Source organism: Paramormyrops kingsleyae, chromosome 24 (assembly GCF_048594095.1).
Source record: "Paramormyrops kingsleyae isolate MSU_618 chromosome 24, PKINGS_0.4, whole genome shotgun sequence".
NCBI classification, from domain to species: Eukaryota; Metazoa; Chordata; class Actinopteri; order Osteoglossiformes; family Mormyridae; genus Paramormyrops; species Paramormyrops kingsleyae.
In genome coordinates this window covers 2,981,343-3,004,433 of record NC_132820.1, presented here as the reverse complement: position 1 = coordinate 3,004,433, position 23,091 = coordinate 2,981,343, and the positions used below count along the sequence as shown (strand labels likewise).

The following is a 23,091-nucleotide window of genomic DNA, read 5'->3' as shown; positions in this document are numbered from 1 at the left end:
GACGCTGACGCAGTGCCTCTCCGGTGTTTGTTATTGTCGGAATACTTTTTTATCCCAGAGGGAATTGCTCGTGATTGCAGACTGCGTAATACACAAAACTACACAAAAGACAAAAATTGACAATACAAAGTGCCACACACAACAATTTCCGTATAAAAAGTGACAGATTTTAGTACAGATGTATAAGAAACTTTGCTTTATAAATGTTTTTCTTTGATGAAGGTAATAAAGATAAATGACATGAACAGGCTGTTTAAGTAACAACAGTATTGCAGAATGCAATGATTACTAACACGACACAATTTAAAATTCTACCCCATCTTCTGAATGCGAATGACACCAAAGCGCAAGCAAACAGCTGACTATACTTAAGCGTTAAAGTAAAAATAATGTATAGGCCTCATGTTAAGTTGTTTCGTCTAACAAGTCAATATACTTTATCAAGAGATCTAACATTACTGTAAGCGCAATTGCCTTTTTCATAATCCATTTTTCTTTTGCCAGAATTCAAACCCTTGCTGCGTCACCACTCATCTATACATAGAAAATACCACTGATGGTGGATATATAGGCTTTCACTACAAATTTGATATATGTGAGACTTTCTCATTCTACAGTATAACATAAAACTTCCCGTACTTGGAAATCAAACGCAGTACATATGCGCATCGCCCAGCCGCAAAGCCTACGGCTTCGGGGCCGGTGAAGTAGCCTGCTCTCGTCCAATCCCCGCGCAGGACTTTATTTTGTCCCTCCTACAGGCAGGAAGTTTAATCCTGTTCCTAGACGCCATTTCGTATTCATCGGATGCCAGTTTTCAACGACGTTGAAGGTATTTGAGATGTCCTTTCAGTAAGGCTTCCTGGTAAAGCCTTTCGTTTGATTGTGTGCGGCGGTTAACGAGAATCGGTCACATTTCGCGACGTTCAGCAGGTAAATACTATCGCGCGCGTAATGTTTGATGCGGGATGAGCCACGAATTCGCGAACCGGGCGCGTGTCTCGCGGGCGGAACAAGAGACGCAAGGTTAGGCGGCTTCGCGCTGCGGATAAAGCCCCTTTTATTTATATCATTTCGATTGCACGTATTTTATTTGTTTTGTTGTAGTGTACAGCTTCATTTTATTTTAATTCAGGCGGGGTTTATGGCCTTATATGTCTTTATTATGTGCGGGTTTTTTTTTTATTCCGGGCGCTTCTCTGAGCTGTTGTTCGTAACGTCGGTTATTCTGTTTTTATTCGGGATTCTGTTAAAATATAAACAGTGCCGTCAGTCTATGCGCGTTTACGGTCTACGTAACGATACGGGATTCGACTCTCTTGTATAGTAAGTTCTCTTCATTTTGTGAATGGTACAGCATATTCGACGCCGTGCGATATAACAAAAAGGCGCACCCCCCCCCCCCCTCCGTTCGCTTTTCAAAATGGCTCCTCGGTGCTGCTGCTCTGGAAGGCCTCGTCATGGCCGCCAAAGCCCGCTTCTCACACCGACGCTATAGACAGTCCATAACGACATCTCATCCGTTTTTACATTTCTGTCATGCGAGCTGTTATACACATCTATATGTCTTGCTATCATCGCGTTTTCAAATGTAATTTCATAGGTACAAGTCGGCTTTGTGCTTTTCCGCGCTTCAAAAACCATCATTTTAAGCGCCGCGTGAATTTGAATTTGCGGATGAATTAAATAGGGTCGTGTAGATGGCCGCAGTGAACGCTCGTTTCCCATCACATTAGAAGGGCACGGATCAATTTCGGTGGTTATAATGGTTCAGGTGCCCCACGTGTTCTTGAGGGCGGTTTTTTTTGTAACAATGAAATTGTTTTCGTCGCTGTTCCACACACGGGGAACGTAAGAACGTTGTTCAAGTCTGGTACGCAGGAAAATGTTTTATGTACCATTGTTTTCCCTTCTGTGTTTTGTAGACAGAGTAGCAACATGGTGAAGATCTTTGTTGGAAACCTGTCCCAGGAGACCACAGCTGATGAGCTGAGAGCCCTCTTTACTCAGTATGGGAAGGTTTCGGAGTGTGACATCGTCAAAAACTATGGCTTTGTGCACATGGACGAGAAGACCGAGGCGGACGAAGCCATACGCAACCTGCATCATTATGAGCTTCACGGCCAGCCGATGAACGTGGAGATCAGCCGCGGTAAAGTCAAAGCCTCCACCAAGCTGCACGTGGGCAACATCAACAGCACCTGCACCAACCAGGAGCTGCGGGCCAAGTTCGAGGAGTACGGGCCTGTAGTGGAGTGCGACATTGTGAAAGATTATGCCTTTGTGCATATGGAGCGGGTGGAGGATGCCATGGAGGCCATCAATGGGCTAGACAACACCGCCTTCCAAGGTGATCCCACTAGCTCAGTGGGGGGCAGTAGGCCAATATCATTCCCTGTGTTAGAGTGCATCTGACCTGAAACAAGAGCATTTCCAGGCCAAGGGCAGCTACTGTTCAGGGAGGTTCAGGTAGCACAGCTTAAGGCAGGCGGTCCACAGAGGCCGGGGAGAGAAGGACAGGTGCTGTGTACGACGGTGTCCTGCAGATCAGGCACTCCGTATAACAGTCAGAGGGTCGTCCAGCGAGTGTTTCCGTTGTAGGAGTCGTCATCTGAAATCGGGACCTCACGGCCTGGCCCTGATTAGTTCTGGAGGGGTCTGTCGGTTACTGTCAGGTGTTGGGTTGTTCAAAACTGCATTCGAAGCTAAATTTGAATTTTGCGGCATTCGGAAGATGGCACATATGCCCTCAGATTACTGTGATATGTAATGTGATTCGATTTATCATCCCATTCAGTTTACATCCTGGTGTTAACTGGCTTTCTAAGAAGCCATTTGAAAGTTTTACTAAGTGCTGAGCCAGGGGAAGCATCATCTTAAGCTGGTCAGGTTTAAGGACTTTGTCACCATGAATGCCGTTGCTTCTGTAGACAGCCAGTCCAGTCCTTAAAGGATCACATTTAACTTCAGCATACAAGATGCACATGCCTTGGATGCGGGCATTGTCCAACCATACAGCTTTACACTGACAAAAGGGATACACACGCACACCAAGATTTTAATACAGTGAAATTTTACATATGCACTATTATCACACCGAAGGGTGAGTGTTCAGGGCCGTTGGTTCCATATGAGTTCAACCATCTCTTACCAAAGCTTGCTGACCATCTTGACTTCCGATGTGTAGCTGCAGTTGGATCTCATTGGTGGGCAAGTTATGAAAATGAGGTGTGTGTGTGTATGTGTGTGCTTTATATGCATAACTGGGTTTAAACATTGAACAAACTCTGCAATGCTCATGCAGTATATTCACAATCGGAGTGTGTATGCGTGTTCGTGGCGTTTTTGGAGTTTGAAACTTTCACAATTTCTGTCACCAGCGGCATGGCAAGTTGCAAATTGTTTTGCGTCTCTCTTTTTAAGGCAAACTGATGAGCGTGAAGCTATCGACTAGCCGTCTGCGTACAGCGCCGGGAATGGGAGAGCGGACGGGTTGTTATCGGTGCGGGCAGGAAGGCCACTGGTCCAAAGAGTGCCCCATGGACCAGAACGGCTCCTTTGGAGAGGGTCCCATGGGACCCAGTGCCAACGGATTTGGTCCTCCCCGGTTCGGTGGGGGCGGTCGCGGCCGAGGTTTCCACCGAGGCTTCACCGGAGACCCTGGCTTCAGTGGCGGCTATGGCCCTGCGCAAGGCTTCGCGAGAGGGGGTGGCTTCGGAGGCGGTGGACCCGGCTACGGCAGGGGCATGGGCTACGACGGTGCCGTGAGTTATGGGCCGCCGGCGGGCTACAACTTCGGCGGTGACCGTAGTACCGTTCAGACATACGGCGGCGAGGCTGTTTACGGAAACAGCGCGAGCTATGGGGCGGTGCCTGCCTACCCCGTGCGGCACGCCGGCTACGAAGAGAGAGATCCATATGGCGTTGTGGACTTTTACGAGAAGTATCGTGCCCGTCCGTACGCTGCCAACTATTATGAGGAGCGTCGTGGCAACGCCATGCCCATCCCGTCCCCCATCCCTCCTGCCTCGGGGGCTGTTGCGAGGGATCGCATGTCCACCAACACCATTGATCCCTTTGAGCAGCGCCCCCTTCCTACAACGGCCCCCGTGTCTTCCTACTTCCCACGAGATCGAAGTCCCATCCGGCGAGTACCTCCTGCGGCCGAGGGCTACTCGTATGAGCGCTCGCGACTCTCGCCGACATCCTCGCTCAACAGAAGCTCCGTGTACGACGTATCGCGGGCCAGGGACCCCTATGACCAGTCGCGCTATGCTTATTAACCCGCATATCACCAGGTGAGACCTTGACTTGTAGCGGCCCGGCTATAGTCATAATGTTTTGTATTCAATGAATTCTTTTTTATTTAGCTACCAAATAATATTCAATAGATTAAACTGTTGGACGTTAGCAGCCAAAGAAATAATTCATAATTTGGCTAATTACTGAGCTGAAGTAAGTAAAATGAGCTGCCTAGCTAGCAGTCTTAATTTTATGGTCGTCTTCGGCTACTTGCGTTCTGGGGTACTGTCAAGTGTTGACCCCTCGGGCCCCCCCCCCGGGTAACAGGTATTTTGTTGGGGCCTGATCATACTCAAGTAGCACATAGGGAGTGTAATATGCAGCTCTATCCCAGCTCAGCCTTTGGCTTGACCGGAGCAGACAGTATGTTGGACATGTTGGTGGTGGAGCAGAATGGATTGCTTGTGGTGTAATATGATGTGCTCTTTTTCCAGGTGTTTCTGTGCCGCGGTTCCACAGACGTGCGCTCATTCGTGGCTTTGTTTCGCCTCGCAGTGCCGTTCAACTACAGTGAAATCGGGACGTGCTAAATGTTTGTCTTGTTTGTATCAGTTGACCAACTTTTTCAAAAACCTTTCTTTGAACCCTTTTTTTTCCTTTTTTTTAAGATTTGGATATGTCCTCTTAGATCTTTTACCCAAAAACCTTTGTGTATAACAGCTTCACATTATTTGATGCGAGCTTTATTTTCAGTGTTAACTTTTCTAGCTCTTGTCTAATGTGCTTTTCTTTTCCTACAGAAGACTGCATACAGTGATCTTTGTCACATTTTGGAAGTCAATAGGACTTAGTTGGATTTTTTTTAAATAGTCTGGTTGAGCGCTTGCATATCTTAGTATGCGTTCCACTAGGCAATGTTAGTAAATAGGATTTGAGCTGTTATTAGCAACATTAAAGCTATTTGCGTTTAAGCTCACTGTGGTGTGATGGAGTTCCTGACTGAGAACCTCTGTTCTCCGCTTGCAGTAATTAACCAGACATATAAACATCACTAATAAACAATGACACATTTGTTAGCTTGCTTGAATACATTTAAGTATTACTAGTCTAGTACTCCTCTCCCTGCCCTGATTCCATACTAGTTAAAGGCCCCTTTCAAAAACAAGTCACGTATGCATCTTGACATCGATATAAAGAACTTTAAGTAGTTTTGGCATCTTTAATAACTGGACTTCACCTACTTGGTACACTAGCAGGGACAGTCACATGATTACTTAACCTCCCCCTTCTGCAAATGACATGTAAATATCCCATCACCGTGTCAGTCAGAAAGGAGCATGGGATATTTATTCATAGCGCAGTGTATTCTGTGGATCTCTGTAATTTTTTTAGCTTGGTTTTCAGACCGTGTGAAGTTTTTCTTTAGGGCTGTGGTAATATTTTGAAGCTTCATATGTGTTAGTGTTTGCAAGTAGGGAGTGGCCAAGACCTCCAAAACGAGTCTTCAGTCTTGAAATGTACTGCGTGAGCAAGCAACATCCATCCTTTGTTTTCATTTTCACTGTTGGTTGCGTTTCATTTTCAATTTTATTCAAGCAAATCATTTACCATTTGCCTCAAAGGTGACATTTATTGTACAGGTTCACTAGAGAACACCAACAGTTGCAGTTTGTACATGTGAATTAAACTGATACACGCAGTTTTGTTTTGCAAGACATTAAATTGGTTTAAGAGGAGGCCACAATTCATGTCATTTAAACATTATGCTTTGTGAGGTCACTGTTTAAAATCTTTTTTCTTTGGTCACAGATGAACTGAGGAACTGTTCAAATTAGTCATTTCTGTAACCCTTTACTTTTCTCAATAAAATAAAGTAAAATCAAAGTTGGATGTGTGTGCTCTAATTTCTCTACAATTCTGAGTGTTGGTTCACTACACAACTATATACCATGTTTCACTAAAGCTTGAATAGTGGAGCACAGATATACAACACAATTGAAGATAAATGATCATGTCGAAGAGGAAGTTGTAGAAACCTGCAGTTAGATTTTTATTTATTTTTTTTTTTAGAATGCAGTGTTACTGTGACGGCCTTTGCATTTTATGCAGTTGTGGTCACAGTACATTAGTTTGGATATGTCTAATTGGCAGTATCTTAGCATTGTCTACTTTTAATTTTGCTGGTACAGTGAGATGTAAATGCTCGATGGTACGCAACATCAGTTCCAGGCTTTAAGTTCAAACCCAAGAATCCTGGTTCTGAAACCTTGTCTCTATGTCTACATTAAATATCAGAAGCTTAGTACTAGATTCATCCCATATCTATCATTCTGCGATTAAACAACTGGATTTAGGTGGCTGTGACAGGTGACGTGTGCTTGTGTGATTAAACATTTCAGTTCAGGATGCTGACCATTTAAAGGCAAAAACAGTGCTACTACTGGTTTTCAATTATATACTCCATTTTCTGCAGGGATTCATGCTTTAATATTCAAATTATAACTTTTATAAGTCCGATATGTCATGAGAAAACTACACTTCTTGCCTTTAAATGTTTTTTGTATATGAACCAGAGATTACACATTTCTGAATGCACTTTCACTATGATATACAACCTAAATGTAATGTTTAGATTTTGTAATTCCTCTATATGGCAAAGGGTGTTGTGCAGAGAGAAGGCATGCAATTACACAAAAATATGATTTTGTGCTTTTTTTCCCCCCTTTATAGCGTGTGATCTCAAATCATCTTCCTGCTCTGAGACTTCTAGAGAAACCAGTATCCACCCTCAGTCTTCAAGTTACTCTCTGTCGCTCAAAGGTAGAGTCTGAACTGGAATTTAATTCCATTTGCAAACCTGTTATATTTCTCCTTGGGAGATATTTTATTGGATTTGTTTAATTAGCCTTATTCCTAGGATGTATGTTGTATGAATGTAGATTCAAAATCTGATTATACAGATGTGACGATAATTTTAAACATTTTGTTGCATTTATGAATCCTGATGGTTTTTTCCAGAGAAAAATATAAAAATCTAGACATTTACTGCTTTACACATGCTACGAAAAAGGCAGAGAACTTTAGTGCTTGCCAATTTTGTGTTGAATTCTGCATAGTTTATGGAAAAAAGTTTGCTGTAATGTTTTTAAAGGAAACTGCCTTCCATCAGTAGCTAAATCTCACTGTATTTTGCTGTTTGTTATATTGTTGCATTGTGTTGTTAGATCTTTACTGAACAGATAAAATGCATGTAACTTTATTTAGGTACAAATTCTCAGCCAAGGGGGCTGAAAAACACTGGTAAAATGTAAATGAGCGAGCAAGAAGTATGATGTTTAAATCATATCTCAGTCTGTTATTTGCCAGTTTTCATTTAACCTCATTTTAAACATTATTTAAAAAATATTGTATTACTTATGTGCATTTAATATTCTTTGTGAATAGAGACCTTATCTTTTATTTACAAACCTGTATGAGTTCAGGAAATATACATAAAATGATGTACTATATATAAGGGGTATTTAACAACTCTGAACAGAAGGTACAATCTACTGGGTGGTTTGTAACATCAAAGCTCTTGTTATATGGCACAAAAATGAAAAGCAAAGATTCCCAGTCAACCTCTTAACATTAATGAGTAATTTACAATACCCAAAATACCAAAGACTGGCCTATGGTTATGAGTTTGTTTTCTTTTTCTGCCAGAGGAACTTAAGGGAGAAAAGAATGTCTCCCGGAAGCAAACAATTTCTTCTGTGAAGGAAAGGTGTCATTTTTGGATGTTAAACTAGATTTCTGTTAAACTTCTGTTGTCTCTTGTTTCCATGTTTTCTTTTATAAAGTTGTTATTCAATTTTTTTTTTAAGTGGAAACTTTGCTATTGTGAATGAACACACAACAAAGACACGGCAAATTTCAAATCATTGATGTTATTAATCTTACGAATTGACCAAAGGCTCACATGGAGGACCTAACGAAATATCACAAACCAATACCAGAAACGATTGTCATGTCTACTTTCATTTGTTTTCTTAAGATAGGATAGATGTCCTTCAAAATGCATACTTTTAAACCTATATCATACTCATTTCAGGTAAATTGTTGATGAAGTTTACCATATCTTACTAGTAAACAGTTTAAAAAAAAGTTTCCAAAACCAACAAACATCTAAATATTTTTAGACTTATTGTTAGGTTTTGTACTGTAAAGTATATACTTCATTTATGGTGTCTTGCCCAAACCTTAGACTTGAATCATCCATCCATCCTCTAAAATCCTGTCAGGATCATAAAGCAGAAGCCTGTTTAACCAGCATAGGGCTTAAGGCTGGGGTACACCCTGGACAGCATACCAGTAGTGTCGATTTGTATTTTATAACAAAAATCAAGCAAAATTTACTCACTTACTGAGGGAGTAGACACCCTGCATTTTTGGCAACAATTTGGAGAATGATGAATTTATGAGTTGTTTGCCTTTTTGGTTGTGTTGATCATTTTAAAAGTCTCCTTTATATTTTATTTATTACTATATTTTATTTATATTTATTAGTTTTGGTGTCCATGTTTTAAAACGCCTAGTCTCTTCAGCTGTCATTTTTGTTCATTGTGCTTTATTTTTGGAGAATTTGCTCTTTTTATCAAGCACCTTGCCCGTTTATAGTTCTTCTACAGCTGGTTTAAAAATGATTATTTTGCTAAAACACGTTTGGGGTGCGGTTGTGTCTACCTGGCTCTGCCGGTCTGTGTGTTTTGGCCGAACTTGTCGCCTACAGAAAGCCTGATTTAGCGTAGCCTGCGCTTCTCTGGATAAGTGTGTAAAAATGGGGAAATATTAACCATTTCCAAAATTTAAAGAGGAGCTTTGGCACCATGCAATGAAACTTGTTTTGGTTTTATCACATTTTTATTAATCATTATTAAAATATGCCTGAAAACGCGGGGCGTATTTAAACCATATCAAAATACCCGGATGTGTATCACGCTGTTAAAAAGAAACGGGATGTGGTTTCAATGGAAGGATAGTGTATTTTAGGTATTGCCGTATTAGTCAAGTACTATTTTTTAAAACAGGCATGCACATTTGTTTTACATATGAATTAAAGATTCTGACTCGGATTTCGGCTTCCGATATCGCTTTAGGGTTAAGGAGCCCATTAAAATCTCCGATGCGATTCGGGGTGGGTGACCATGCGGATTTGGGCATATGTAAGGCTTTGTTGTTCTTCGCAATGCTTACTTAGAACTACCGAATATGATAACTTTCATGTGCGTTGAGTATACACTCCGCTATCCTCCATTACTGGGATTTTGTTGATTAAGCAAACGATTGTAAGACTTGCTTTTGTATTAATAGATATATTTTTAAAATAAAACGTTCCGCTTCTAAAAAAAAAAAAAAAAAAAAAAGCGACCAGGCTTAATAAAGGCCGCGGTGGGCGGTACGTTTTGAAAGCGGTCAATGAAAACAACACATTTTTACATGACAGCACAACGCACCAATAGGAGAGCGCATAGTGGTTGTCGGTGCGCTTTCCGTGGTTTGAGGGCGCCATACACGCATAATTCACTTAGTACACCGGAACTAAAGAAAGTTCTAGGAGTCGTGAGTTTCTTTCTTTGAGGCGTTCGCGTATTAAGCGTATCCGTTTTAGAGGACGGAGCCGATTGCGATTCTCGTTTCTGACCAGCAATGGCGACGGGAGCAAATGCGACTCCTTTGGGCAAGCTTCATCCTAGTATTGGCGCAAAGCGAGGCTTTGAAGCCGGGCCTGGCGCTGGGGTAATGGCACCACCGAGCCCTCCGGTGTCTTTCGCGACCGCTCAAAATGTGCAGCAGCCCCCACAGTTACCCGTTAATTTTCCGCAGGCACAGCAGTTCACTCTAATCGGCGGAGCATTCCCGCAGCCCCAGCAATCGCAGCCGAGTGCCGGGATGCAGCCGTCTTCGGGAGGTGGAGGTAAAGCAGACCGTCGAGGATAATGGGGCCGTTTTGGGGGGGGCGGTTGCATTAAATGGCTGCCATCTTGATCTTGCTAATTCGTAACTTATTATGCGCATTGGAAATCCGGCGGCCACTTAAAACGGCTCAGCTTAATAATGAACCGTGCTCCGTTAACCGTGTGGCGCTTAAAGACGCAGTGGTTACGTAAAGTTGGCCCTTTTTTCCGCCGCGCGCGCGCGGGGGGGTTTTAGCTGTTAGCCGTTAGCTCGGTCGGATCGGCGCAGCCACGCGCCCCGTCCTTCACGCGGCCGACCTGCTCCCGTTTAACCTTGCGAGCCAAACGTGTCTCTTTCGCCGGGTTGGCGGTGCTGTAAAATGACCATCGTGTGGCGGGGTGATGAGATGATGTGCGAAGAGCGGAGTGTGAGTAGGGAAACGAATGGAGGTGGTGGTTTGGGACTGTGGAGGCTCATCATGAATAGGCCGCTATAGTCACCCAGTGCAGACCTGGTACACCACTTCAAGGGAGTTGAACAAAATAATGACTTGCTCGAATTTACATTTTCACACACTTTGACTGTAGGCCCGAGCCCTAACGCGGCGATTCCGAAACAAAACATTCGAAATAGAATCGGACATATCAGGATGATTTAGGTAGACATGCTTAGGTCGGTGATAGCGGCCACAAAACGAGGTAGGTGTGTAGACAGGCTGTGGCCTCTGTCCTGACCAGCAGAATGTTTGTTCTGGGATGCACAGAATCGGTGGCCGTGCAGTCTGGACCTTTTCCTTTACTTAGTGCAGGAAGCCCAGCGGAAATGGCCGGTCAAGTCTGAATCAACACGTTTTTCCCATGTATCCGAGTGCAAGTACACAGCAGTAGAACTGTTTGTTACGATGTAGACATGTTTGTGAGAAGTTTGGTCCGGTGTGCATGGTTTTTGGGTTGTTTCCATGATCTGTGAAATATTCAAGTACAGTAAAATTTTGTGTTGCTGTGCATCTTACCAGAGCTAGCCAATAAAATGTAATCAGGACGTACAAATGATTTACACTTGATTATGAGCAGATGGCGTAAAGGAATATTGTTGGTCAGAGAAACATTACTTAAGTGTGACTAAAAAAACACAGCTGGTTTTTCTTTCTGGAAGCACTTAAACTGCCTCAATAGTAGAAACTGTTGATCATCCTCAGCTTGGCACATGTCATTTACTGCCTTTAATCTAGGCATGTGTGGGAATATATGGCAGCAGGGACTGTGGGTTGTCTTGTCTGTTGCCCATCTGGCAGACTTTGGCACCTCCTCCATCCTATTCCAGATGGATGGTCAGAAGATGGATGGACTAGTGAAGGGCTTCTTCCCTTGGTTCATTTAGTTAGCTGCTGCGCTTGTCTAAAGTGATCCTATTCAGTCGCTTGTTTAATGAGAGTAATTTTAGCATTTCCCAGGAGGGTACAACCCACAAAATATTGATCATCACCTACCATACCATCTGCTGGCATTAGCCGTTTTTTTTACGGCGAATATATTGCTGGTGTAATCCACTGCGCGTGTAAAGGGCTGTTGTGTAAGTTGTGGTTTTTAAATGTTCAGCTCTTTGATGAAGCCATTTCGAGTTTATGGTACGCTGTGCAGGGAAAATAAAGTGGGAATGGATCCTAAAGACTGAAGAGGATCTCTCTTTGTAGATTTTGGCCAGAAAAAGGCCCGTAAAAGGAGCCGTTGGAGTAGCGAGACCCCTGACCAGAAGACGGTGATCCCAGGCATGCCTACAGTCATCCCCCCTGGTCTCACCCGTGAGCAGGAGAGAGCCTATATAGGTAAATTTGTTTCCATATTTTACCTTTAATGTCTTTCACTGTATTTGAATTATCACACATGTTAGATTGTCTCTCCACCATAGGCAAAGACAGCATAATTTGATCATCTGTGTGTGTTGCTCTGTTGATTATCCTGTTTAATTTTCTCTTTGCGCATCGGGGAGATGTTTAACACTTTTGTTTTTTATTTATTTATTTGTTTCCTCTTTTTTTTTTTTTTTGAAACCCCCCTCCCTTTCCAGTTGTTTGTATGCAGGGCTTCTGTGTGTTCTCAGCAACCTAATCTGTGTCATCTGCTGGTCTCTGTGCAGTCTGACACATGCCTTTTCCATCTTCTGTATAGCGTTTCCGTTTTTATTAGATAAGGAAATATTAAGGAATACGTTTGTCATTTTGCTTTTGGCGTGCAAATGAGTCCATTATGAGAGTGTGCAGAACAACATGGAACGGGGGCAATGTGGAACTGGTTTAAGAATGTAATGTGCATAGTTTTGTCATGTACATAATTCAATAGTTCTAGTGGTAGCTGATTATGCTAAACTTTGATAGCATAACAATGCATGATGTTAAGATTTTGTACATTATTGCCTGTGCATTAACCAAGAAAAGGAAGTTTTCTGTCAATGCTTGAGTACACTGACCAGCAAGTAACACAGCATAGATATCGTTTTCTCCCAAATTATTTTTTTTCGTCTTATGGAGCCGTCTAATTTAAATCTGAAGTTTTTTTTTTTGTATGCTAGGCAAACCTAACAGCTGAATTCGAAGGCTTTTTTTGTGTGATGTACACTTAAGCATTGAAAAATGTAATGGAAAGTGTGCTTTGTGATTGTTTTGGGGTAAATGCCTTCTGTAAATATTCATACAGGTTCCTGGTTGACTGTGTTAGCAGTAAATGTTTTGTGGAGAGATGTGCCGTGTATGAATGGGTCTGACCAGAACCCCCAGCTGGAATCGAGCCACTGCCATGTGCTTCCCCAGTGCCCCCCTGGCACGTCGCATTATGAGGGTGCCTGTTTGCTAGCTCCCCCTGCCCCCTAGGTTTTAGGCAGATATCTTTTGCTGCCCTTAATGGCCGCTTGAACTAACTTTGCAATGTGTGTTTAGCCTGTCTGTAAATTGACTCGCCATCTCTCCTATGCCAAGGCTGCATGGAAAAGGTTAAGATGTGCTTATGGTGGCCAGAGATATTGATATGCAAGACTGCAGTGCCCGTCTTGCTTGTCCATGCCAGAAAGTATAGTGGGCAGTGTCCTTTGGCAGTTTTGTCACATCATGATTATTGGTCTCGCCACATCATCTGGGAGAAGTAGTGCTTATTCTGATGTGGGCAACCAACTGCCATGGGCTATAGCTACATGGGCTATAGCTACATGGGCTATAGCTACATGGGCTATAGCTACATGGGCTATAGCTACATGGGCTATAGCTACATGGGCTATAGCTACATGGGCTATAGCTACATGGGCTATAGCTACATGGGCTATAGCTACATGGGCTTTACATAGGTATTCACTTCTGACAGCTTGGATGGAAAGTGAAGGTGAGGGTGACTTTCCTCTGGAGACAGGGACAGAACCTACAACCTTATAACAAACTGCTATTTAGGAAGCCTACTTGGAGAAAATAAGTTGTGGAACGGTACTTCAAACACTTCATCGGTTGACGATCATGCTGCTGGAGCGAATTTACAATTTGACGTAATTGCAGATTCAGTAATGTGACTGGCTGAAACCCAAGTTTGGGTAGAATGTTTTAATCAAAATAATGAAGTTTGAAAATTACAACAACTTTTGGTATTTTTTTTCCCCCCCAAAAGTTGTACAACTTTTTGTTTAGTGCTAGTATCGGTTTTACCTTGACCGTTAGATGCATGGATTTTCTTGAGCTCATCTTACACGCCAGTCATTTTCTCCTGCTGACATGGTGGCATGGCTCATGGTTCATCTTCAGTGGTTTCATTATGTCCAGGGCTTATGCCTGGAGTATAAAAGGGTTTAGGGACAGAGAAACAAGTCTGTGATTCCCCAAGTTGCAATTGTCTAGAGTAAATATGAATCAAAGTGCGATTGTTGTTCTGTAGTTTTTATTTTGTACCTTGTATGCACTGTAATAATGGGGTTATGTCATCCTGACTGTCAACTTCCTTATTTTGGATCTTGTCTTAACTTCTCTCTAATTTATTGCTGTACTTGCTTATATTGAGTACTCAGTGTTCTTTTTGGTTTTCTTTTTTTTTGGCTAATCATATCTTTTTCCATTCTTCTTGTTTTCTTTCATAACCTGATTTCTTCCAGTCCAACTGCAGATCGAAGACCTGACTCGTAAACTGCGTACAGGAGACCTGGGAATCCCCGTTAATCCCGAGGAAAGGTTGGGCAAAGCTTTTAACCCGCGAACAGTAACGTTCTCTTTACCGTGTTGTTGACCTTGAAACCCAGTGTTCAGAAGCACCTCTTCCAGAGCCTCTAAAAGCATAAGGCTTTCTGAAAAGCTGAAAGATTTCGGGAATGGCGAGCAGTACTGGATACAGCAGCAGCCTGCCTGTTGTGGAGAGCCGTGTTGTGCACCGATGTTTGTCCCGCACTGTGCAAGTTGCTGCTCTATCGTACCATAACACACCTCTTCTTGCCTGCTTGATTATTCAGTGATGGCTTAAGCCAAATTGGTTTTACCTCAGACAAACCGAATGCTGCCGCTTATCAGATTCCTGGCAGTATTGGTGCTTACAGGAGGATGTCTTAAGGTGTGTTTAGCATTCTGCTGAGTTTTTTTCCTTCCTCCCCCCCCCCATCCCCCCAAAAAAAAAAAAAAAATTTGAATGTCGCTAGATCACGGCTGCCAACTAACCTTCCCGCCACAGACAGGATCGCCATTTATCAAAACCCCGGGAGACTTCTGAACAGTGTGTTAACTTGTCGTGCTGCAGATTTTAGGTTGCATCCACTGATATATGCAGAGCATTGAGTTAATAACAAGGGCGTCGGCTGAGAAGCTGTAGCCTTCCTCGACCTTGATATAACACAAGGTGTTGGAAAACGCAAATATTGTGGTAAACATGCAGAATCTGCTTTAGCACTAAGTTAGATGGGTATACATGCACTATCTGCCCTCATAGTAATTTTAAAAGCCCATTTGCCATGGCAGTTATGGAGTCTGAGTTTTGGGACTCATTCTGCGTAGCTTTGCTGTCTGGGACTTGCCTCATGCTTGCATGCAATGCCTCCTATGAACCTGTCGGGTGCCTGCAGCGGTAGGAGCACGTCTGCTCCCTGATTGGCTATAATCCTCCCACAAGGCACTGTAAAGTGGGAATCTATTCAGTGAGCACATCCTGCTTTAAAGGCATCCGGGCAGGTGTGGGGGATGTTGTAGGCAGCCCAGAATTGGGAATATCTAAATTTGGGCTGGATATCAAGTAGAATTGTTAGAACTGAATGTGCAGGGTGTCTGGGCAAAGCTGGCATTTCCAGTAAGCTGACTTGTGTCACGTGGGGGTGTGTATGGTGTTAGCATAGAAGTAGGATTGTCAGGACCCCATCGAGACAATAACAAAGGTTTTCCATAGATAATAGGGCAGATTCCTAATGCATGTTAATGCACGATTATTAATTTTGTAGATTATGAAAGATCAATGACCGCATTGTTAAAAGAAATTCTTCCTCTTTCCAGCATTGGAAATAGATTATACTTATAACCGTGAATGACTTTCTAATCATTAATGCATTTCTATACAACACTGAGTGAAGATACATTAATCTGAGAAGTATTTAGCCATATGCTAATTTTTTTAGGCTACAACTGCGTGTGTTGTTTCCCCCCATACGCTTTACTGCTGAATGAATTGACTTTCATGGGGTTACAGAATTCATGGAGGTTGTCTGAACTGTGGCTGCTGTCATTGTCATTTATGGGTCTCCATACAATGTCAGGGGACGCAAATCTCAGCATTGCAGGTGTGCTGCACTGGAGTGGAGAACCGCCTGACTTAATGACCCGGTCTCTCTTCTCACCAAAACACGATCGGTTGTTTGCTTGCTAGTTTGCTAAGCAAGTGTCCCTGCTGTAACTCCATGGGAATTTTACAGTCTTCAACCATTTTTTTTTTGTCTTGTCTAACGGACTCTGAACAGCTCACTAACTGGATTTTACAGAGGCGGCAGACATTCCAGGAATGTCAGTGATGCAAAGGCACGCAGAGTCATAAACCTTACAGGTTTCTCATCGCTGAATATATATCTAATTATTTTTTCTGTGCAAATACGGGGGTTGCTTCTGTATCTTATTTCTGTATGTTTTTCACGCACCAGCCGCAAAAAGCTCATTTTGAGAGGGACGTGCTGGGTCGAAACGGCCTTTTCTCTAACCCAATTCCCCCCTCTAACCTCCTTCAGGTACAAAAGCTTTTTACCCAGCCCTACAGGTGCGAAAGGGCATCAGCAGCCTTGTGAGAAAGGAACCTGGAGTAATCATTTTTAATCTAGATTTAAACCCGTGTGAGACTCCCACACCTTTCTCTTAAACAGAACGATAACTGGTGTAGTCTAAATGTTGTCTTGTAGATAAGGCACACTTATTGAAAGGCTAGCTGTAAGTTGAAGCTTCTTTCCGACTCCTAACTCAATTTGCAGCACTCCTCTCGAGCACTCCTCTCGAGCACACCGATCGAGTCCCACTCCTGCACTTATTGGTGGTAACCATTACAGATACCATGGAGAAATTTGCAGGGCAGTGTTCCAAGCCACAGAGCTGTTGAAAATGAGCCACGGGATTCGCTGTTGGTTTTTTTTTTTTTTCTTTCCAGTGTGGTAACTATATATGTGTGTTTTTTCTTTTTTCTTTTTTTGGTTCCCTCCGGAGGGAGGGAGATGCTCACGGGAGTTTGCTGTGTTCTGTTCCCACCCCTGCCGCAGGTCCCCCTCCCCCGAGCCGATCTACAACAGCGAAGGCAAGAGGCTGAACACACGAGAGTACCGCACCCGCAAGAAGCTGGAGGAGGAACGGCACACCCTCATCACCGAGATGGTGGGGCTCAACCCCGAGTTCAAACCACCTTCTGACTACAAGTATGTACCGCCCCAGGCTCCGATGAGTGAGACGCCGTCGGGCCCTTTCTCTGTGACTGCTAAAAAAAAATTATAATCTGTACTGCCCCACAAAGGCAAGACACAGGAACTACACTGTAGCTGAAACAAGGGGAAAAGGGCTGTTTCACCTCCTTTAGTGATGCTTTTGCCGTTTCTGCAATTTTCAGCCAAGCATAGCTGAACTAAAATGCTGTTTGATGAGGGAAATCCAGGACTGAGTCCCAATTTCAGTCATAAGTAATGTAATGTAATACAAGGTTGCTGCTGGCACAGAGGTTAATGTCCGTATCTCTGAATCATCTGTTTTTAGGCCACCAGCCAGTAGGGTCAACGACAAAATAATGATCCCTCAGGATGAGTACCCAGAGATCAATTTCGTCGGCTTGCTCATTGGACCACGGTAAGACGGCTGCATCGCTGTTTTCTTCTTAAAGGAACTCTGCTGTTTCTGGGTCTCTCTTATGGGGAATGTTCCCATGACCCTTGTCAGCTGAGGTCTGTGAGCAGACTGGAAGAGTTCATGTACAGGAACTTGGTTCATTGATTTGCATTCATAGCATTTCAGTGTGTAATAAGCATCCGGTTTTGTAGCCTGCTGAGATTTGGTTGCACTGATCTATTTCACTGTTATGATCAAGACGGTGTAGAGCAGAATACCTGGAATTATTAGATGTTATTTTGAGTTGTAATTATATTGTAATGTTGTCTTTGCTTTAAGGTGATGTTCTAGCTCTCAGTAGTGTGTTACTTGAGGAAGTCTGTTAATATGGTTACGGTGCTGTTGTCTGATACTTGGGCTCCCTCTGTGTGCCGTAGTGGTAACACCCTGAAAAATATCGAGAAGGAGTGCAACGCGAAGATCATGATTCGTGGGAAGGGCTCTGTCAAGGAGGGCAAAGTGGGCCGTAAAGACGGACAGATCTCAGCCGGAGAAGATGAGCCTCTGCACGCTCTGGTGACCGCTAACACCATGGAGAACGTGAAGAAGGCCGTGGAGCAGGTCAGTCGCTGAATTCGCCCCCCGCGCCTCGCCACCCTCCCCTCGCCACCCTCCCCTGAGCTTTGCCGCAATTTCGCGGAGCTCCATCAGGAAGCCTAGTTGTTGGCAGTATTGGGGGACGTGCTCAGACGTTCCGGTGTTCCACCTCTGCAGATCAGGAACATCCTGAAGCAGGGGATCGAAACGCCAGAGGACCAGAACGACCTGCGCAAGATGCAGCTTCGCGAGCTTGCCAGGCTGAACGGCACGCTCCGAGAGGACGACAACCGGTACGCCCCCGCCGTGCTTGGGGGACAGCGCGTTACCTGCAGCGGAAAATACCGCCTGTCGTGGGGGGTGTGTTAATGTGGCGTTCACTGCGGCTTTTGCGGCCCCCAGGGTCCTGCGGCCCTGGCAGAACTCGGAGCCACGCAGCATCACCAACACCACCGTCTGCATTAAGTGCGGAGGCGCCGGACACATCTCCTCCGACTGCAAGTTCACCAGGTAGGCTGTTGCCAGGCAACCCACCCCGCCCTGCCCCTCCCCGCTCTGTCGACTTGTGTTGAGTTTCTCTGCCGTGGTGAAAAGCTTCGCCGTACTTGTCACTTGCTGCGACGCTCCGAGTTTCGTGCCTGAGATGCCTCATCTGTGCCTGTCACTGGTAACCGTTGTATTCCTCCCCGCCCCCGCAGCTCCTTCGCCCCCCGAGCAGGCGAGCCACAGTCAGCTCAGGATAAAGCACGAATGGATAAAGAGTATCTGTCCCTCATGGCGGAGTTGGGCGAGGCCCCCGTCCCCTCGTCCACTGGGGGATCTTCCCGTAGTAACCCCAGCGGCCCACGGGGGTCAGGACCCAGCAACAACCAGCCCCCTCCGGTGAGCCCCCCCCCCCCTCCCCAGCCCAGACAAGTGTGTTTTTGAAGGGGGAGGAGCGTGTCCGGTTTGACTCTTCCTATGTGTTGTTTTATTCAGAATCGCCCCCCCTGGATGAACAGTGGCCCTTCAGACAGCAGGCACTTTCCCAGCATGCACGGCGGCCCAAGCAATCATGGGGGCCACCACAACTTCCCCCCTCCCATGCCCAGCATGGGGGGGATTCCCATGCCGCCCAGTCACAATGGGCCGCCCCCGCCCTGGATGCAGCCACCCCCACCCCCGATGAATCAGGGGCCCGGGCCGCAAGGACACCCTCCTATGGGTGACAGTTACTACGGTAACTTTTTTTCCAAAACCTAAATTGTGACTTGTTGCATGTAATGGCTTATTAGTAAATGAGCAGCAGACTGCGTTGGGTTTAATGTGTGAGTGGTTGTGTAGGCCGGCTAGCTGGCTGTGTTTAATCGTTGGTGTGTGTCAGCTCTGTTTTTAAGCATGTTCAGAGAGACTGTGAATCTCATGACTTAGGCTCATGGGAACTGCATGCCTATTGCAGGAATGGGCCCCCCCCCAGCGCCTGGGGGAGGGCTTTATGAATGCAATGGCCTCGTTAACATTTCTCTCTCATTCCTAAAGGTGTTTCCTCTGACCTACCTATAGGTATGATGCCTCCGCCCATGGGTATGATGCCTCCGCCCCCGCCCCCTCCCAGCGGCCAGCCCCCCCACCCCCCATCCGCCCCCATGCCCCCCTGGCAGCCACAGGCGCCCCCACCTCCCCCAACGAGCAGCATGGTGACCAGTGCGCCGTTGCCGTGGCAGCAGAGTGAGTGTCCCTTCCCTGTCTTATGCAGTCACCCACCCATCTGTTTCCCAGTTAGCATGTGCTGAATGGGAGTAATTTCCAGTGACCGCAGGGCACCGTGCAGACCTCAGTGCCGGGTCTGCTTTGCCGGTTCTGTCTGTGCAGTTCAGCCTCGTACCACTTTGCTCCCCCAACTGTCTTTCTGCCAAATTGAGTCTAAAACCATTTGGTTACGGAGGGGGCATTCAGCATCTCCCATCCTGTCTGTCTCTGTCTGTCTGTCTGTCTCTGTCTGTGTCTGTCTGTCTGTCTGTCTCTGTCTGTCTGTGGGTACATGCTGCTTCAAACGTGATCTGACGATGTCCTTGTATCCTGCAGATACCACCACCACCTCCAGTCCAGGCTCTGGCAACCTGCCTCCATGGCAACAGCAGCAGTCTGCAGGTGGGGCATCTGCCCAGCCCCCACCCCCCATGGGCAGCTCGTCTTTAGTGCCCCCTCCGCCTGGGGTCAACCCCCCGTTGCCGCCTGGTGCCCCGCCTCCCCCCCCTCCACCTCCCCCACCGGGATCTGCCGGCATGATGTACGCCCCGCCCCCCCCTCCGCCTCCCATGGATCCCTCCAACTTTGTCAACATGATGGGCATGGGGGTGCCAGGCATGCCCCCATTCGGCATGCCCCCGGCCCCCCCTCCGCCGCCCCCCCAAACTTGATTCCACACACCGTACGAGGCATATTAATCTCCTCCCATTAGTCTTGTATAGTCTGTACACAGACCGAAGGACTATATAATTTCACAAGTCTTTCATAGGTTTATAGTTTATGGTTTTATGTACATGTCATTGACAGAGTTTAATTTAAAGGGAAACGCCATTTGGAAAAATACCGGGATGATTTTGGGAGCTTAGAGCCTGCAGTTAACGTAGATTCCTCAGTGGCAATATCCTGTTTGATCCAGTTTGGTCTCTGACCCTTCAATATCCACAAAGTGGAAGTGTTTGCCAGGTCTGTTTTTCACCTACTGGCGACCAAGACGTTTGCTTAAAAATTGTAGCCCAAGTGCTGTTTGGTTTCCCCTAAGGAAGTGTTTTTGTAAAATGCAAAAGATTTTAAAAATTCTAGTTCGCAGCCTGCTTCCTTTCACCAGTGCCACCTCAGTGTTTGTGTTAAGCGTCTAGATGGATTGAGTGACACTGAGCAATTCCTGCTGCACACGGATCTGCTCATTTTTGAGGCGGTCTGGAGCGGGTAGGAACTCGTATCTGTTGTCTAATATTGAGAATCTACAGCATCATTGCATATGATGGACGTGCAGCATCATCCACAAATGATCAAACTGCTTGACGTTTACTGTGGTCAGAATCAGTTAATGCAGGCACCAAGCCAGACCAGTAATTTTAGAATATGCCAAAACGGTAAATGCTTTGCAGGGAAATGCTCCCCACTTTTTATTTTGTGGAAGACTGAGTTGTAAATCGACTTGATGTTAAGTTTCAGAACCCAGCCCTCTGTTAAAATGCATATATATATTATATATATCTTGTCTGATTGCGATTCTCCTCATATGGCTGTACTGTGAACGATCCCCATTGTTTCGTGCAGGCCGTACGATCTCATAGTCTCTGCATTCATGTCTTTTATGCTTTTTAATTATCAGTTTGTTTCCGTCAAGTCATCCAGTTTGGGCAAAGTTTTTAGGCTTTTTGGTTTTTTTTTTTTTTTTTTAAGATTTGCTGGACGAAAAGATTGCCTTTCTACTGGCTATAGATTTATGCTTAGAACAGCTGGAGAGATGAACCGCTGAACAGAGACTCTCCTCCACTTGGTAGAAAGTCGTGTATATTTTGTCCTTTATCAAGCTGTATTGTCTCTTCACATGAATCCTGCTGTGATGCTCTTCATGTTGTGCCCTTGATTGTAAAATGTTAATTACAGTTTGCAGTTGAAAGCTTTGTAAGCTGTTGTTTTTTTCCCCATTGTCTTGTGCATACATTCTTACCTTTTGTGCTTGCTTTTGTTAGTCTTCACTTGGTTAGAATAATTGATCCCAGGGGTTATGATTGTCGGCATTCAGGTTCTACCCTAAAGATTAAGGCGCCTGCAGTCACGCCGGTCCTTAGGGGAGGCGCTGAAGCGTTGTGCTTTAAACACTAACCTTTACCTCCCATGTGAAGTCTCTACTCCCTGAATTTTTTCATTTCTTTCCACAATAAAGGCTGTCGAGCACATGTAAACTGTGTGTTTTGTAGAACACGTCTGCTGCTTTTGTGTGGCCGTACCCATTTCCTGGCTGAATTATTTTACAGCCTTTGTTAGGGGTAAGTCGATTTACTTAAGGTTTGAAAACATTCGAGGGTGTCATTTCTTGTAATAAGATGGTCAATTTTATCCTAACCAAGTGTTCTTATGATAATCCTGACAGCACCGCCTCTACATCAGGGGTGAACAGTCTTATCCAGAAAGGGCCGTTTGTGTGGGATTTTGCCTCAACTCTCTAATTAAGGGACTTATTAGCTAAAGAGTCCTCGCACTTGGGTTTGACCAGCTAATTTGAAGGTTATCTGAAAAGCCTGCGTTCACACTGGCCATTTTGCAGGTAGGATTGGCCACCAATCAGTGTTCTCATTTCCAGCAGGCCTGTAGCCAGAAATACATTTCATGGGTGGTCTGGCGGCCTACCAATAGGTCGGTCTCGGTAGATTATGCGGGGGGGGATACATTTCGCCGAGCGGGACCCTGAAGCGGATCTCAACATGCGTTCAGACTAGTCATTTAACCTCTACAGCCGGATCGGTATCAGGTTTAAAATTATTTCAGTACATGGCTCATTACTTGCCCTCAAGTGGACAGTTCCATATGCACGCAAGAACTTAGTCCTCGGTGTTTTAACGTATTTCTGCGGGTTTAATTCCGACTAAAGAATTTTCGTGTTTTGCTGGTAAGTGCGGCGGGCAGGGAAGGCATTTGGAAACATTTGGAAGATAGTCAAAGCTGCTATTAATAGCTCATTGATCATCTTACACGGGACAGTTAAATAGTTGTAATGTCGACTGCTGGTAGCCGTCGGACCACTCCATGCACGGTTTTATTGAAACCTATTTTTACACTGAAGATATTTGCTTGCATTTAATTTGGGATAGTCGACGAAAAGTTAACATCTGGTCTTTTAAGAGGGCCTTTCCAAGTTCTTAGTTTATAGCATTGTCAAGTGTGTAAGAGTGCTTTTCAAATGGAAATAGCATCGCTAACTTCCAGCGAACGTGCCCGGAGGTCCGTTGGACGCGTGCGGCCGGCTTTTAAAGGGGCTGTAGAATGACCTTCGCTGAAAGTCAATTGGC

General features: G+C 44.9%; 1 protein-coding gene across 13 annotated transcripts; it reads left to right on the top strand.

Moving 5' to 3' along the window:
* The first annotated feature begins 724 nt into the window (after positions 1-724).
* On the top strand, positions 725-21,992 carry sf1 (splicing factor 1). Of its 13 annotated transcripts, none has more exons than XM_072706683.1 (14): positions 725-832; positions 1,926-2,350; positions 6,973-7,062; positions 11,873-12,004; positions 14,302-14,377; positions 16,918-17,070; positions 17,402-17,491; positions 17,908-18,091; positions 18,245-18,360; positions 18,470-18,577; positions 18,766-18,949; positions 19,046-19,286; positions 19,586-19,774; positions 20,132-21,992. In XM_072706683.1, the coding sequence occupies exons 2-14, from the start codon at positions 1,939-1,941 to the stop codon at positions 20,464-20,466; spliced, it is 2,310 nt and encodes a 769-aa protein (XP_072562784.1). In that variant the 5' UTR covers positions 725-832; positions 1,926-1,938; the 3' UTR covers positions 20,467-21,992. The 13 variants fall into 13 exon arrangements, 12 of the variants coding, with proteins under 12 accessions (XP_072562784.1, XP_072562785.1, XP_072562783.1 ...); XM_072706684.1 differs by having other exon boundaries at positions 778-933; XM_072706682.1 differs by lacking the exon at positions 725-832 and adding an exon at positions 933-1,026 and having other exon boundaries at positions 19,610-19,774.
* Positions 21,993-23,091: the final 1,099 nt, after the last annotated feature.

Excerpts from the sequence above, each read along its gene's own strand:
- sf1 (XM_072706681.1), top strand. The coding sequence starts at position 962 with ATGCGGGATGAGCCACGAATTCGCGAACCGGGCGCGTGTCTCGCGGGC. Across the intron at positions 19,287-19,585 it reads TATGGGTGACAGTTACTACG|GTGTTTCCTCTGACCTACCT; the intron begins GTAACTTTTTTT and ends TCATTCCTAAAG. Across the intron at positions 19,775-20,131 it reads GCCGTTGCCGTGGCAGCAGA|ATACCACCACCACCTCCAGT; the intron begins GTGAGTGTCCCT and ends TGTATCCTGCAG.